We start from the raw sequence: 15,045 nt of genomic DNA, 5'->3' as shown, positions 1-15,045 counted from the left end.
ATATTATATTATTATTAATTTATAATGATTATCCCAAAATCTTAATCACTTAATATTTGGACCTTTGCAGGTGTGCAGGGATGCCAGTACTAAAATAAAAAAGTATGCCACAGAACCACCATTAAAAGATTGTTGTAATCAAAGTTTTATTCCGATGAGCTTCAAAAGAGACTCAGCTCTTTATTCATCTTTGTGCATGTAAAATCATAATCTTGAGTAATTGAAGCGAGGCTAAACCCTGCTCACACTGCTGCAGCAGCCGCTCACGTGGCCCTAGCAACCAGTGTTTCCATAGGAGCGTTGCCATGGCAATGGGAAACGGCGTGCAGCCTCGCAGAGATCATGTGTCGGAGTTAGCATCACTGTCTCGCTGTCTTACGTCCCCGTTATCAACAAGTGCCCGGAAAACCCGCCGAACAAAGGCTGCTGTGTGTTATTGTGTGTTTTATAAATGTTTGGGTGAGTTGTTTCTTTTTGGTTAGGCTGACCTCCTTTCAAACTTAGCCGTGGTGTAAACGTCTGAGAATTCCTGTTCCCACTAAAGCCATGAAATTTCCTGAAAGCCACACTGGGTACAGAGCTGTGCTATAATCGTCCTCACAAAGACCTCTGTTCATGGAGCCGTGAAGCTCAGAAACCAAATAAATCAGCCGATAAATGTTCCTCGCAGACAGAGAGGTCAATCATGTAGAAATCAGTTGGGAAGCGTCATGTTCAGAGAGTTTGTGTAGCGGATACGTGCACTCATGGGTTTTTATTGCTCGATGGACAGTAGAAAATAAGATTAATTCAGAATTGCTTTTATTTTACACTTGTTTACTATAAAGGGATAGTTCATGCAAAAATGAAAATTTGCTGAGAATTCACTTGATGATTCACTAGATGAGTTTGTTTCTTCATCAGATGTTGAGAAATGTAGCATTGCATCACTTGCTCAGCAATGGATCTCTGCAGTGAATGGGTGCCGTCAGAATGAGAGTCCAAACAGCTGATAAAAACATCACAATAATCCACACCACTTCAGTCCACCAGTTAATGTCTTGAGAAGAGAATAGCTGTGCGTTAAAAAAAAAAAAAAAAAAAAAAAACATCAAGTTTTTTAAACATCAAACCGTCAATTCTGGACAAAATACAAGTCCATAATTCATAATAACACTTCCTCCAGTGACAAAGTCCACCTCCTGTTGTCCTCTCACATCAAAATCCAGCAACATATTTGTTTAGAATTGTTTTGGCTTGAAACGGTGCTTGATCTATGCAGGTTTCTCTCCTGATTCAGACCAGATGTCTTTTTCACTGCAAAAAGCAATATCATGGAGGAAGCAATGGTTTGACGCTAAAAGCATTGATGGATTTGTTTTTTTACAAACACTTAGCTTTCGGCTTCACAAGACATTAACTGATGGACTGGAGTGCTGTGGATTATTGTGATGTTTTATCAGCTGTTTGGACTGTCATTCTGACGGCACCCATTCACTTGCAGAGCATCCATTGGTGAGCAAGTGATGCAATGCTACATTTATCTTAATCTGTTCTGATGAAGAAACAAAATCATCTACATCTTGGATGGCCTGAGGGCGAGTACATTTTCAGCAAATTTTAATTTTTGGGTGAACGGTCACCTTTAAGATTAGTTGCTTACTTTAGTTCAGGCATTATTGTTTGGATTTAATTTAAATTTATTAGCCTATTCATCTCAATCCCAATTTCCACATCATAAAATGTTTGTCTGAACAGTTTTGCCCATTCTCTTCTTCTAGGTAACTTGTTAGTGATCGCCTTCGTGAGTTACTTTGGTGCCAAACTTCACCGACCGAAGATCATCGCCATCGGCTGCCTGTTGATGTCACTTGGGACTTTTCTGATTGCCTTGCCCCATTTTATAATCGGACGGTAAGCCATGTTTCATCCGGAAGTTAAAATGTGTGTGATGTCAGCATGTCAACATGTATCCAGTTTATTCCCCTGCCCACGAATGCCATCGAGTTGTATTTAGTATGTGTTTGTGTTCAGACTCTGTGTGCCGTTTCTTTATCAGATGTGTTTTCTCCATCGTAAAGCTGCTGTATCAAGGAAACATTTTTATTTGATATACATATACAGAATAAACAGAATTTTGCATGACCTCGCTCTGCTCATTCAAATTTGACTTCATCCTTGTACACCGACATGCAATCTCAACCTTGAAAGTGTGCCAGGTTTTCAGTTTTACATGCGGCTCAGCTTGGATGTATGTAAAGTGACTCGAGTGAAATTTCCGTGATGGATTGACATGCTGTATTTTAATGTTAATGTTTAGTATCTAGGCCACGTTTTTGAAGCGCATTATTTATAGAAATGATGCATTCTATATTGCATCCTGTTTTTACAGCAACAGCATGTTCACAATGTGAACTGTTCAGTCTGACTAGAGTGTGATTGATTTGAGGTTCACCTGTGCATTTTATTCACTGTGTGTGCATATATAGATTGTAATATACAGCTTATTCATCTTTACGAATTAGTTTAGTTTTTAAGAGTTCAGCTTTGTCTCCTCGAGCAGGGTAATACCCAAAATACTATGACTGGATTATTTTTTTCTTGTCATATTTTTGTTAACGGTATTACATTAATTATAATTATTTTAGATTTTGTATTTATATTATAACTCTTTTTTTAATTATTTAATTATCATTATGACGCATCCTTTCTATTTTAATTATTGACAAAATAAAACAAATATTTTTAACTTTTTATATTTAATTATCATTATCATACATATTGTTCATCTTTATTATTGACAAAATAAAAAATATATATTAACTCTTTTTTAATATAATTATCATTTTGATGAATCTTTTCTGTCCTCATTGTTGACAAAATAATATATATATTTATATAATTGTCTTCATTATTGTTGACAATATAAAAACAATTTGTATTTGTATTGTCACCTATTTTGTAATTATCATGATGCACCTTTTCTGTCTTCATTATTCTTGCAGAAAATAAAAAAATACATATTTTTATTAACTAAGTGTTTTATTAGTTAATTTTCATTATGATGTTTTTCTGTCCTCGTTATTGTTGACAAAATAAACAAAAAGATTTTCTATTTTTATTAACTTTTTATTATTTTTTATTATGCGTCTTTCTCGTCTTCATTATTGTTGACAAAATAAAAAACTGTATTCAGATTCAAATATGTCTGTTTCATCAATCTGTATCACTTTTGTTGTCATGTGACATGGTTTCTGATTTCTGCTGATGTTTTTTATGCAGCTACAAGTTTGAAACATCGATTCGATCGTCAGTGAACTCAACCAGTGACCTCTCTCCATGTCCAGTGAGGTCTAGCGTTCTGGCCGCAGGTCCCAGCGCTTCTTCAGTGCCGAGCTCAGGTACAGAACCACCTACGGCTTGTGTTAGATCTTAAACTAGTTTTAAAGCCTGACTAACATACACTGGTGCTGTGTACGGTCTCATATGGTTTAATATAGTCTTGCTAAGGCATGTAATCCAATACTTATTTCGTACTAAGTTTCTGTGCTGATTCCCAAAATACTGCCTGTTTTGCTCGAGCACGACACGCTTTCTCACAAAATATATGCGTTTTGTTGTATTTTTCCTTTTAAATTATCCTTTAATTACCAGAAAAACTGCCACAAAGACATGATTCCAGTCTTCATCTGAGCCAGATTACCACTCTTTGTTTAATTCTCAGATGATTTTCATATGTAGGACATTATTTTATGCCTAATCTTGATTTCAAGGTTAGAATTAGTGACGCAAGAAAATGCGAACAAGAAGTGGGTGTTTTACTACATCCAAACAGTGAAGGAAAATGCCAGATTTTGTGAAAAAAAAAAAAAGCTTAGTTTGTAAAGTTCATTGACATTAAATGAAGTATTTGAACATCTTTTTCCACTCCACTCGAAACTTTTGTCATTTGACTGCTTTTGTTATTTCCACAAGTGCACTAAAGCTGATACATTTATATAATTAGAAAAAAATCATCAATCTTATTTTGCAAAAAAATTAAGTTTTTATTGACAATTTTTAATTCAGCATCATCAAATTAACTAATATTAGGCCTTTTTTTAAGATGCATGGCTGTGCAGTAATCTGTCATCGCCTGTTTGTCCCGTCTCATTTTATTTGCTATATATGTAATGTGTTGATTTCTGGAAATGCCTCTCATTTGCAACCCTTCTCACCCTCTCTCCCCTCTTTCTCAGGTTGCGAACATGAGTCCATGTTGTCCATGTGGATCTATGTTTTCCTTGGGAATATCTTGCGAGGAATCGGCGAGACCCCAGTGCAACCTTTGGGAATCTCATACATCGATGATTACGCTCTGGAGGAGAATGCAGCCTTCTACATCGGTACATCTACGAGTTTGTTCATGCATTTATGATTAGAGTGAATATAGGACAGATATGCATTTGCTGCTTCATCGGTTAGCACAAATTCAGTGAAAGTCCCAGACAGTTTTGCCCTTTCACGGTGTTACGAATGAGGTCAAATCTCTAGTCAAAGAGGATTTCAAAACCCATTCATAACAATAATCAGGGAGCCGATCAACAGACTCCCTGGAGTCCCCGCTCTCACTCCCAAGGCTTCAAAACACCAAAAACACTCTTTAAAGTGAAAAAGTGAATTTATTAAACAAAAGTAGATAAGGAGCAACATAAGCTTCAGGAGGGGGAAGAACCAAAACAAATAACAAAACAAAGCTAACTCATTATAGAGATACTAACCTAGAATTAAAAGAAACTAAACAAAAGTACAAAATCTTCCCTCCCTAATTATCATAACCAGGAGAAAACGAATGATAAAAGAAAGGCACCCACCTCCCTACCATGCTCCAATTAGGTAAGGATCAGGATTTAACAAAAAAAGAGTCATAACATAACAAAAAAAACACATTTACAACAAAGGTCTCATAACAACCAGTTAACAAACACTATGGGCACCATACTACATAGAAAACACATATGTCTATCAGTCAAGGAAGCCATGAGAGCGGGGAGCCGTAGATCCATGGTTCAGGAGACTTAAATACAGCGCCAATCACTCCAGTCACCAATCAGGGCACTCGTTAGCAGCTCCACCTGTGAGTCATTGCAGTGAGAGTAACAAAAGAGGGAGGAAGAAAAACACGCCAGGGAAAACTAGACCACAAATACACATCTTCCCCATAAACCACACAACCTACTACACTCCCACGTAACACCTCCCCACCAGAAAGATGCTAACAGGAAGTTTGTATCTACTACACTGCACTACTGTAATTATCTTTACACTTCAGCACCATAAACTCGAGACAGCGCATCCGCGACAATATTCTGCGAGCCTCTTTTATGTCGGATATCCAAATTAAACTCTTGAATTATTAATGCCCAGCGCATTAAACGTTGATTCGAATTAGACATCCGAGCCAAAAAAACAAGTGGGTTGTGGTCGGTATACACCACAATTGGAAATGAACTTCCACCTAAATACACCTCGAAATGTTGCAACGCTAATAGCAACGCAAGAGCCTCTTTTTCGATGGTACTATATCTGCGTTGACATAACGTGAACTTTTTCGAGAAGTAACCAAACTGGGTGATCAACCTCGAACTCACTCTCTTGAAGTAAAAAACCGCACCAGCTCCAGTAGCAGAGGCATCCACTTCCAACTTGAAAGAGCGTGCAAACTCTGGGGCTGCCAAAACAGGAGCATTACACAGCAAATCCTTAGCTGCTTGAAAAGCCTGCTCACAAGCAGGAGACCACACGAAAACTCGAGCGGTGCTAAGAAGATCGGTTAATGGTGATACCACACTGGCAAAATTACGACAAAACCCCCTGTAGTATCCGGCCATCCCCAAAAATTGACGCAGTTCTCTTTTATTCACTGGTACTGGAAACTTCATGACAGATGCAATCTTCGCATCAACCGGACATACCTGACCTTGACCCACTCTTTTCCCCAAGTAAACCACTGTTGCCTTGGCGAACTCACATTTGGCTAGGTTCAAAGTCAGAGATGCACCACAAAAGCGTGAAAGTACTTCACGTAAAGAACTTAGATGTTCTTCCCAACTAGAAGAATATATTACCACATCGTCCAGATAAGCCTCACACTTCTGAACTCCATCTAGTACAATACGCATTAAGCGTTGAAATGTTGAAGGCGCATTACGCATTCCAAACGCCATAACAGAGTACTGCATAAAGTCATCAGGAGTTACAAACGCTGAAATCTCTGGGGCCCGAGGGGTAGGAGGAACTTGCCAGTACCCCTTAAGAAGATCTAGTTTTGTAACAAACTTTGCGGGACCCACTCGATCTATGCAGTCTTCCATACGTGGAAGCGGGAAAGAGTCAGGTTTAGTTACTGCATTGACTTTGCGATAGTCAGTGCAGAACCGAACCAATGAATCAGCCTTGGGAACTAACAAACAAGGCGAACTCCATGCACTCTGACTGGGACTTGCAAAATTATTCTGACGTAAATACTCGACCTCAGCTTTCATTAACTCACGCTTCCTTGGATTAAGCCGAAAGGGGTGCTGTTTTATGGGCTGCGCATTTCCGACATCAATAATCATGCTGAAGCACTATAGTCTGAGATGGAATGTCACCAAAGAGTGAGTGATGACTTTCAATTAGCTCAACGATATCCTTCCTTTGATTCGGAGCTAAATAACTTAAGTGAGAGTCCAACTCCTTCAAAATCACAGAATTCGACAAATAACCACAAGGTACAGAAAACTCCTGTTCAACCTCATTTGCTCCCGCTGACACAACAGCGGCACTCGGCTTGACAATAAGAGCAGACTCGTCTTGCATATAAGACTTCAACATGTTAACATGAACCATCCGCAATTTCCTCCGCCGTTCAGGCGTGCAAATCAAATAATTCGTATCACTCAACTTTTTCGTCACCCTAAAAGAACCTGAAAATCTTGGTTGTAGAGCAGACCCTGGCACTGACATTAACAGCAAAACAGAATCACCAGGCTGAAAAGAACGAGCAACACTCTTGCGGTCATAATGCTCCTTCATCTCACTCTGTGACTCAGCCAAATCTTACCTTCGCCATCTCACAAACCCTACGAAGCCGTTCACGAATAGAACTAACATACTCCGATACGAGAACCAGCGGCGTATTATCAAGAACAAGTTCCTCGCGTAACAGCTTTAAAGGTCCCCGAACCGTATGTCCAAAAATTAGCTCTCTGCAGGACTAAACCCTAACGATTCTTGAACCGTTTCCCTTATCGCAAATAAAAGTAAAGGGAGATCATCAGCCCAGTCCTTACCAGCTTCTACACAGTGCGCCCTCATCATTGACTTGAGCGTCTGGTGAAATCTCTCTAGAGCCCCCTGCGACTGTGGATGATATGCACTCGACACTACATGATTAACGGAAACCCCTTTCAACATTTGCTCAAACACTTTAGATTTAAAATTTGTTCCCTGATCGGTCTGGATCACGCGAGGTAACCCAAACATTGAACAAAATTTAATCAACTCTTTAACAATGGTTTTTGCTTTGATGTTACGCAATGGTATCGCCTCTGGAAAATGAGTCGCCGCACACATTAACGTTAAGATATACTGAAAACCCGCTTTCGATTTCGGCAGGGGCCCAACACAGTCTAGAATGAGTCGCTCGAATGGTTCTCCCATCACTGGAATAGGCTGCAAAGGAGCCGGACGAATTGTTTGATTTGGGTTTACCAGCGAGTTGACACACGTGACATGAATGACAATGGTTTGACACAGCAGATCTTAAACCAGTCCAATAAAAATATTTAGCCACTCGCATGAATGTTTTAGTACTGCCTAAATGACCAGACAGGGGGTGGTCATGAGAAAGTTTAAGCACAGCCTTTCGATAACCAACAGGTAATACAATCTGATACTCTGGACTTAATCCAGCCTCTTTTGCTTTACGAGACAGCCACTCACGCATTAAGATGCCTTGGTCCCAGAAATACCGTACCCCATCAGCACTACATCCTTCCCTTTTATTCTCCACGGCCTCAATACAGCACGTTAGAGAAGGGTCGGACTTTTGGGCTCTACCAAGTTGTTCTCTCCCCCATTGTCAAAGAAGATTCTTTCTCAGGAATATCATCATCTGCATTACCCACACTGGAAACAACAGATAACCTTAACTCAGAGGGAGAATCTGGAGAAGCAAGAAAAAGTGTCAGACAAATCAATCACATCCTCATTTTTACGTGCCTGTGCACGAGTGACTGCACATACTGAAAATACTGAGGGGAATCGACTGGCAAGCTCCGCATCACAAACCGGAGTCTTCGCTACAATTGGGTGAGGAAAAACTTTAGCACCGGCCAGGTCATTTCCCAAGATTAAACTTACGCCCTCTACAGGCAATCTGGAACGTACCCCTATTTTTACCGGACCTGAAACCAGATCAGAGGTCAAAAACACACAGTATGAAGAGGAACTTTAACACAATTCAATTCGATTCCACGAACTAACACATCAGTTCCAGTGTACGTCACCTCTGAAAATGGTAATGCACTTTCCAGTATAAACGATTGGGCTGACCCCGTATCCCTCAAAATAGAGATTGAATTCCTCGTACCATCCAGAGAGAAACTGACACACTCCCTTCAAATACAAAGGGAGTAAATACAGAATTGTCTGAAAAATTCTCAACCCAAAAACTCTCGCTCAAGAACAATATTAGCCACACTTTTAGGCTTAGAGGCAGCATTTCTATTCTTCCAGGCTTTACAATCAACAATAAGATGATTTGGGTCTAGGCAATAAAAGCAAACTCTTTTATTCTCAACATTCTTGCTCTCTTCCTTACCCTCTACCGCAGAGCGCCCCATAGGTTTCGTTGAGCGAGTGTACATCAAAGGTTTCTGCACACCTGAAAACATTGAAGTACCATGATTCGGGCCAACCGCAGAAGAAAATACAGTCTTATGTGTCAAAATATATTCATCCGCCAATACTGCAGCTTCTGAAAGGGACTTAACCTTTTGCTCATTTCGGTAAATCACTAAATTGTCTGGAAAAACAATTTTTAAAGTCCTCCAACAGAATCAGTTCTTGAAATTGCTCAAACGTAGTCGTTTTCGAAGCAGCGCACACACTTTTCTAACAGAGCTCTCTTATCGCGTGCAAACTGCACAAACGTTTGTTTAGCCGATTTAGTATAGTTACGAAACTTTTGCCTGTATGCTTCAGGTACAAGTTCATAAACCCGCAAAACAGCAGCTTTCACCAAATCATAATTAAGAGACTCCTCGATAGGCAAAGCAGAACACACTTCTTGAGCTTTACCAACTAAACTGCATTGTAACATTAACCCCCACATATCTTTCGGCCAGTTAAGTTTAGCAGCAATACGCTCAAATGCGATGAAATAAGCATCTGCTTCTGATTCTCGAAAAGGAGGCACAAGTTTAATGTACTTACTGGGATCAAACAAATTAACAGCAGCAGGCTGAATAGGTGAAGGCATGCTTGCATGCACTGGAGTTACGACAGATGGACTAGCAGTAAACGCACGCTCTCTTTCCTTTTCCTTATGCACCATCTCTAACTCACGTAAATGCAACATACGATTCTCATGTTCTTGCCGCTTTATCTGTAACTCCACTTCTTTTACTTTTAATAAGAGCAACGGATCTGATTGAGATGTCAGATCAGTTTCAGCAGTCTCACACACACTCTTCTCAATTTCACCATCAGCAGACAAAAAAAACCTTGCTCAACCAGTTTAGCATAAACTTCAGCTTTAACTACCTGCTTAGGTGCAGAACTTACTACAGAAACCTTCAAAATTTCAGCAATCTGTATTAGATCTTTTTTTCGAAATGCATCAAACTGCTGTATAGTGGGCTTTGACATAAATGATCCAACATCTAACTCCATTATTAGTGTTCGTTACTGCTTTACACTAAATCAGCAAGACAAAAATAGGAGTAAATTTTACTCACCAAGACGACAGAAAATGGTACCACTTAGACTTGTTCGTTAACCACAAAAATTAACGAGCGGTCACTTCCACTTGTACTCAAAACAAGAAAGAGAAATTCATTCATTAAATTAACACAAAAACAAGCGGACGAGCCCCCATTTGTTACGAATGAGGTCAAATCTCTAGTCAAAGAGTATTTCAAAACCCACTCATAACAATAATCAGGGAGCCGATCAACAGACTCCCTGGAGTCCCCGCTCTCACTCCCAAGGCTTCAAAACACCAAAAACACTCTTTAAAGTGAAAAAGTGAATTTATTAAACAAAAGTAGATAAGGAGCAACATAAGCTTCAGGAGGGGGAAGAGCCAAAACAAATAACAAAACAAAGCTAACTCATTTTAGAGATACTAACCTAGAATTAAAAGAAACTAAACAAAAGTACAAAAGCTTCCCTCCCTAAATATCATAACCAGGAGAAAACGAATAATAAAAGAAAGGCACCCACCTCCCTACCATGCTCCAATTAGGTAAGGATCAGGATTTAACAAAAAGAGTCATAACATAGCAAAAGATAGTGGTTTACAACAAAGGTCTCATAACAAAAAGTTAACAAACACTATGGGCACCATACTACATAGAAAACACATCTGTCTATCAGTCAAGGAAGCCATGAGAGCGGGGAGCCGTAGATCCATGGTTCAGGAGACTTAAATACAGCGCCAATCACTCCAGTCACCAATCAGGGCACTCGTTAGCAGCTCCACCTGTGAGTCATTGCAGTGAGAGTAACAAAAGAGGGAGGAAGAAAACACACGCCAGGGAAAACTAGACCACAAATACACATCTTCCCCATAAACACACACAACCTACTACACTCCCACGTAACAATTTATTTATTTATTTTTTGATGTGCCACCCAAAGATTTACTGTGGCCTCATCTGGCCACCCCTATTAAAATTTTCTGGGGGCGCCACTTCTGTTGATATGAGAACAGAACATTTTTGAAATTTATGGTTTCCCTCATAAAAGAGTAAATGAAAAAATATACACATGCATTATAAGAAATTAAAATTTGAGATGGACACAATACAAAATTCATAAGGAGCATAATGATTTGAATTATATTATTATTATTATATTATATAATAGTATATAATACAACTTTTTATATATTGTATATATACTGTAATCACAGTTAAGTAGTCTTTCTCCAAAATGAGAAAAAATGACTTTCTGAAACTCTTCCCACACTGATCACATGTGAAGGGTTTTTCTCCTCTATGAACTCTAACATGAAGTCCCAGATTTCGCTTGTTTGAGAAACTTTCCCACAGTGAGGGCATGTAAAAGATGATCTTGTTTTCAATTAAAAATGACTTGTAGTGTGTGAGCAACTCGAACGTTTTTCTTCAATTTTGTGCTTCAAGTTTCTCCTCCACTTCACTCAGTTCTTCACTCTTTGCATTCTCTTCCATCAGGTCTAAAATGAAAGAAAAAAGTTTCATTTTTAGTAAATGTGAAGGAAAAGGACATAAAAGTGAACCTTGAAATAATACAATAGAAATGGGGAAAATGCTATACAATATCATGCAAAAGCATAGTATTAAAAAAAAAAAAAAAAAAAAATAAAAAAACCGAGCACATCTTCAAATTAAAAATGATGTCACTACGTCCCACAGGAAATTACATCATTTGAACTCTTTCTGAATTGTTCTGTAGCAGGAGATGCAGATCTGACTAAATCAAAAGTAAGTTAGCCTATACTTTATTTATTTATCTTTGTGTGAATTTAAACATTTTAAGCATTTATTTTGCGTAACTATCAATCTATCAATTGTAAAGTTACTTAATTTTCATTGTTCTGAAACCATACAAAAATATGAACAATAAAATTAAAAGAATCAAAATATAAATAAGAATAAAAAATTGGAAGTATAAAATAACCATCTATGTCCAGACTATTTGTATTCCATCAGAAGTAGCAAATGTGTGTGTGTGTGTGTGTGTGTGTGTGTGTGTGTGTGTGTGTGCATTACAAGACGTTTTCACAGAGATGGATTAGAAAAGAAATGTGTAAAATTTGTAAGCCACAATCCAGTTGAACTACAGTGGGTACGGAAAGTATTCAGAACCCTTTAAATTTTTCACTCTTTTGTTAAATTGCAGCCATTTGCTAAAATCATTTAAGTTAATTTTTTTCCTCATTAATGTACACACAGCACCCCATATTGACAGAAAAACACAGAATTGTTTTTGCAGATTTCTTAAAAAAGAAAAACTAAATTATCACATGGTCCTAAAGTATTCAGACCCTTTGCTGTGACCCTCATATATTTAACTCAGATGCTGTCCATTTCTTCTGATCATCCTTGAGATGGTTCTACACCTTCATTTGAGTCCAGCTGTGTTTGATTATACTGATTGGACTTGATTAGGAAGCCACACACCTGTCTATATAAGACCTTACAGCTCACAGTGCATGTCAGAGCAAATGAGAATCATGAGGTCAAAGGAACTGCCTGAAGAGCTCAGAGACAGAATTGTGGCAAGGCACAGATCTGGCCAAGGTTACAAAAATATTTCTGCTGCACTTAAGGTTCCTAAGAGCACAGTGGCCTCCATAATCCTTAAATGGAAGATGTTTGGGACAACCAGAACCCTTCCTAGAGCTGGCCGTCCGGCCAAACTGAGCTGTCGGGGGAGAAGAGCCTTGATGAGAGAGGTAAAGAAGAACGCAAAGATCACTGTGGCTGAGCTCAAGAGATGCAGTCAGGAGATGAGAGAAAGTTGTAGAAAGTCAACCATCACTGCAGCCCTTCACCAGTCGGGGCTTTATGGCAGAGTGGCCCGACAGAAGCCTCTCCTCAGTGCAAGACACATGAAAGCCAAAAAAAAAAAAAAACAGAGAAATAAGATTCTCTGGTCTGATGAGACCAAGATAGAACTTTTTGGGCCTTAATTCTAAGCGGTATGTGTGGAGAAAACCCAGGCACTGCTCATCACCTGTCCAATACAGTCCCAACAGTGAAGCATGGTGGTGGCAGCATCATGCTGTGGGGGTGTTTTTTTCAGCTGCAGGGACAGGACGACTGGTTGCAATCAAGAGAAAGATGAATGCAACCAAGTACAGGGATATCCTGGACGAAAACCTTCTCCAGAGTGCTCAGGACCTCAGACTGGCCCGAAGGTTCACCTTCCAACAAGACAATGACCCTAAGCACACAGCTAAAATAATGAAGGAGTGGCTTCACAACAACTGTGTGACTGTTCTTGAATGGCCCAGCCAGAGCCCTGACTTAAACTCAATTAAGCATCTGTGGAGAGACCTGAAAATGGCTGTCCACCAACGTTTACCATCCAAACTGACAGAACTGGAGAGGATCTGCAAGGAGGAATGGCAGAGGATCCCCAAATCCAGGTGTGAAAAACTTGTTGCATCTTTCCCAAAAAAGACTCATGGCTGTATTAGATCAAAAGGGTGTTTCTACTAAATACTGAGCAAAGGGTCTTAATACTTAGGACCATGTGATATTTCAGTTTTTCTTTTTTAATAAATGTGCAAAAATGTCAACAATTCTGTGTTTTTTTCTGTCAATATGGGGTGCTGTCTGTACATTAATGAGGAAAAAAAAAGGACATAAATGATTTTGGCAAATGGCTGCAATAAAACGTAATTAATTAAAATGAACTTTTATCACTTATATTAATAACTTTCAAATATCAAAAAAAAATTAAAATGAACTTTTATCACTGTTTTTACTTATTTTCTATTTTTATGCAAAATGTTTATCACAGACTATAGAGAAATACAGTTAGATGTATATCTTGTAAATATCAAAAGTGGTGATCATGTAGTTTGTCTTGGTCTGTTGTAGCTTTGAGTAGCAATTTGAACATGATCTGAACACAGCAGCATCATGAACGGGTTGAAAAGAGGAACTACTGAGATTAAAAAAGATTATTTTAAGCAGCTCTTAATAGTGATACCCCCGAAACAAGCCTTACAGCATCATCAGTTGAGATCTCACTTTATTATAAGTGTTTGCAGTAGAATATGCATTGGGGCAGTGGGCCGCTTCTGTTTCTCAGTTTCATGTTTGTCAATTATTTGACCTCCACATAAATATATAACACTATTAAATAACAGTTATTTATTAATTTAAAAATTTCCAATCTTTTCCACAAAACCTCATACTTTAAATACAATATAATGCTTTTCAACAAACCTTATGTGTATATACAATTGTCTGCTTTATGAGCAATTGCTCATGATGTTCATAACTTGTTAGTCTCTTTGGATGAAAGTATAAAAAGTGATAACCGACCGGAATGGTAATTAAAGATTTTTAGGTAATTTGTATCAGTGTCTTCATGCTTCATGCAAAATGTATGTTTGATGTTAAAGATTCATTACACACTCAGATCTCCAAACAATTATGGTATTATTAAACATAGTTATATCATGTGTCAGCAGCATATCATATACTGTTTGAAATATTTATTGTTGCAAATTGTTTACAGTGTATTTTTAACAATAAAAAGTGCATGAATGGTATTCACACATCACTGTAGCCTTTGATAAACACAGATATAACATGTTACTGCATTTGTAAACATTGCTCTACAGGAAATAGTGGCCAACCAAAACTTAAAGTGTCAAAAAAATCTCTAGAAAGTGTGAACTCAGGTAGGCATTGAGGCAAATAAATTAATTGCATTATATTTACAGTTAATGACTACTTTCTATGCAAATAAAATAAATATTTGCCATATTTTTGGTCTTGTTAAAAAAAAAGTGCATCTAGTGTCTCAAGAATGTGTGAAGAATGTTTCTCCAGTAAACTCTGAATTTAGATTAACAATGTATTATAGTGATTAGAGTATGTAGGATAGTTATGATTATAATAGACTGTTAGTGTTATCTACAAAGACTGAACATGATGAAGATACTCTCTCAGACAACAAACGTAATCAAAATCAGTATATGATGAAGTAGTTCTAAATTAAGAACAAGTAACTTAACGAAGTCACGAATAATTTAAACAAAGTCTTTCTAAGCGCTGTGCAATAGCGTCATAAAGCCATACCCCCATCTTCCGT

At 38.2% G+C, this 15,045-nt stretch overlaps 1 protein-coding gene across 1 annotated transcript; it reads left to right on the top strand.

Annotated features, from left to right (window-relative positions):
* The first annotated feature begins 1,676 nt into the window (after nucleotides 1-1,676).
* Nucleotides 1,677-4,653, top strand: LOC122145015 (solute carrier organic anion transporter family member 1C1-like). The gene is made up of 3 exons (XM_042756255.1): nucleotides 1,677-1,893; nucleotides 3,262-3,380; nucleotides 4,218-4,653. The coding sequence occupies exons 1-3, from the start codon at nucleotides 1,844-1,846 to the stop codon at nucleotides 4,394-4,396; spliced, it is 348 nt and encodes a 115-aa protein (XP_042612189.1). The 5' UTR covers nucleotides 1,677-1,843; the 3' UTR covers nucleotides 4,397-4,653.
* The last annotated feature ends 10,392 nt before the right edge of the window (nucleotides 4,654-15,045 follow it).

The sequence above is a fragment of the Cyprinus carpio genome, unplaced genomic scaffold (genome assembly GCF_018340385.1).
Source record: "Cyprinus carpio isolate SPL01 unplaced genomic scaffold, ASM1834038v1 S000006823, whole genome shotgun sequence".
Classification (NCBI taxonomy): Eukaryota; Metazoa; Chordata; class Actinopteri; order Cypriniformes; family Cyprinidae; genus Cyprinus; species Cyprinus carpio.
This window is presented reverse-complemented; position numbering and strand designations above follow the sequence as displayed.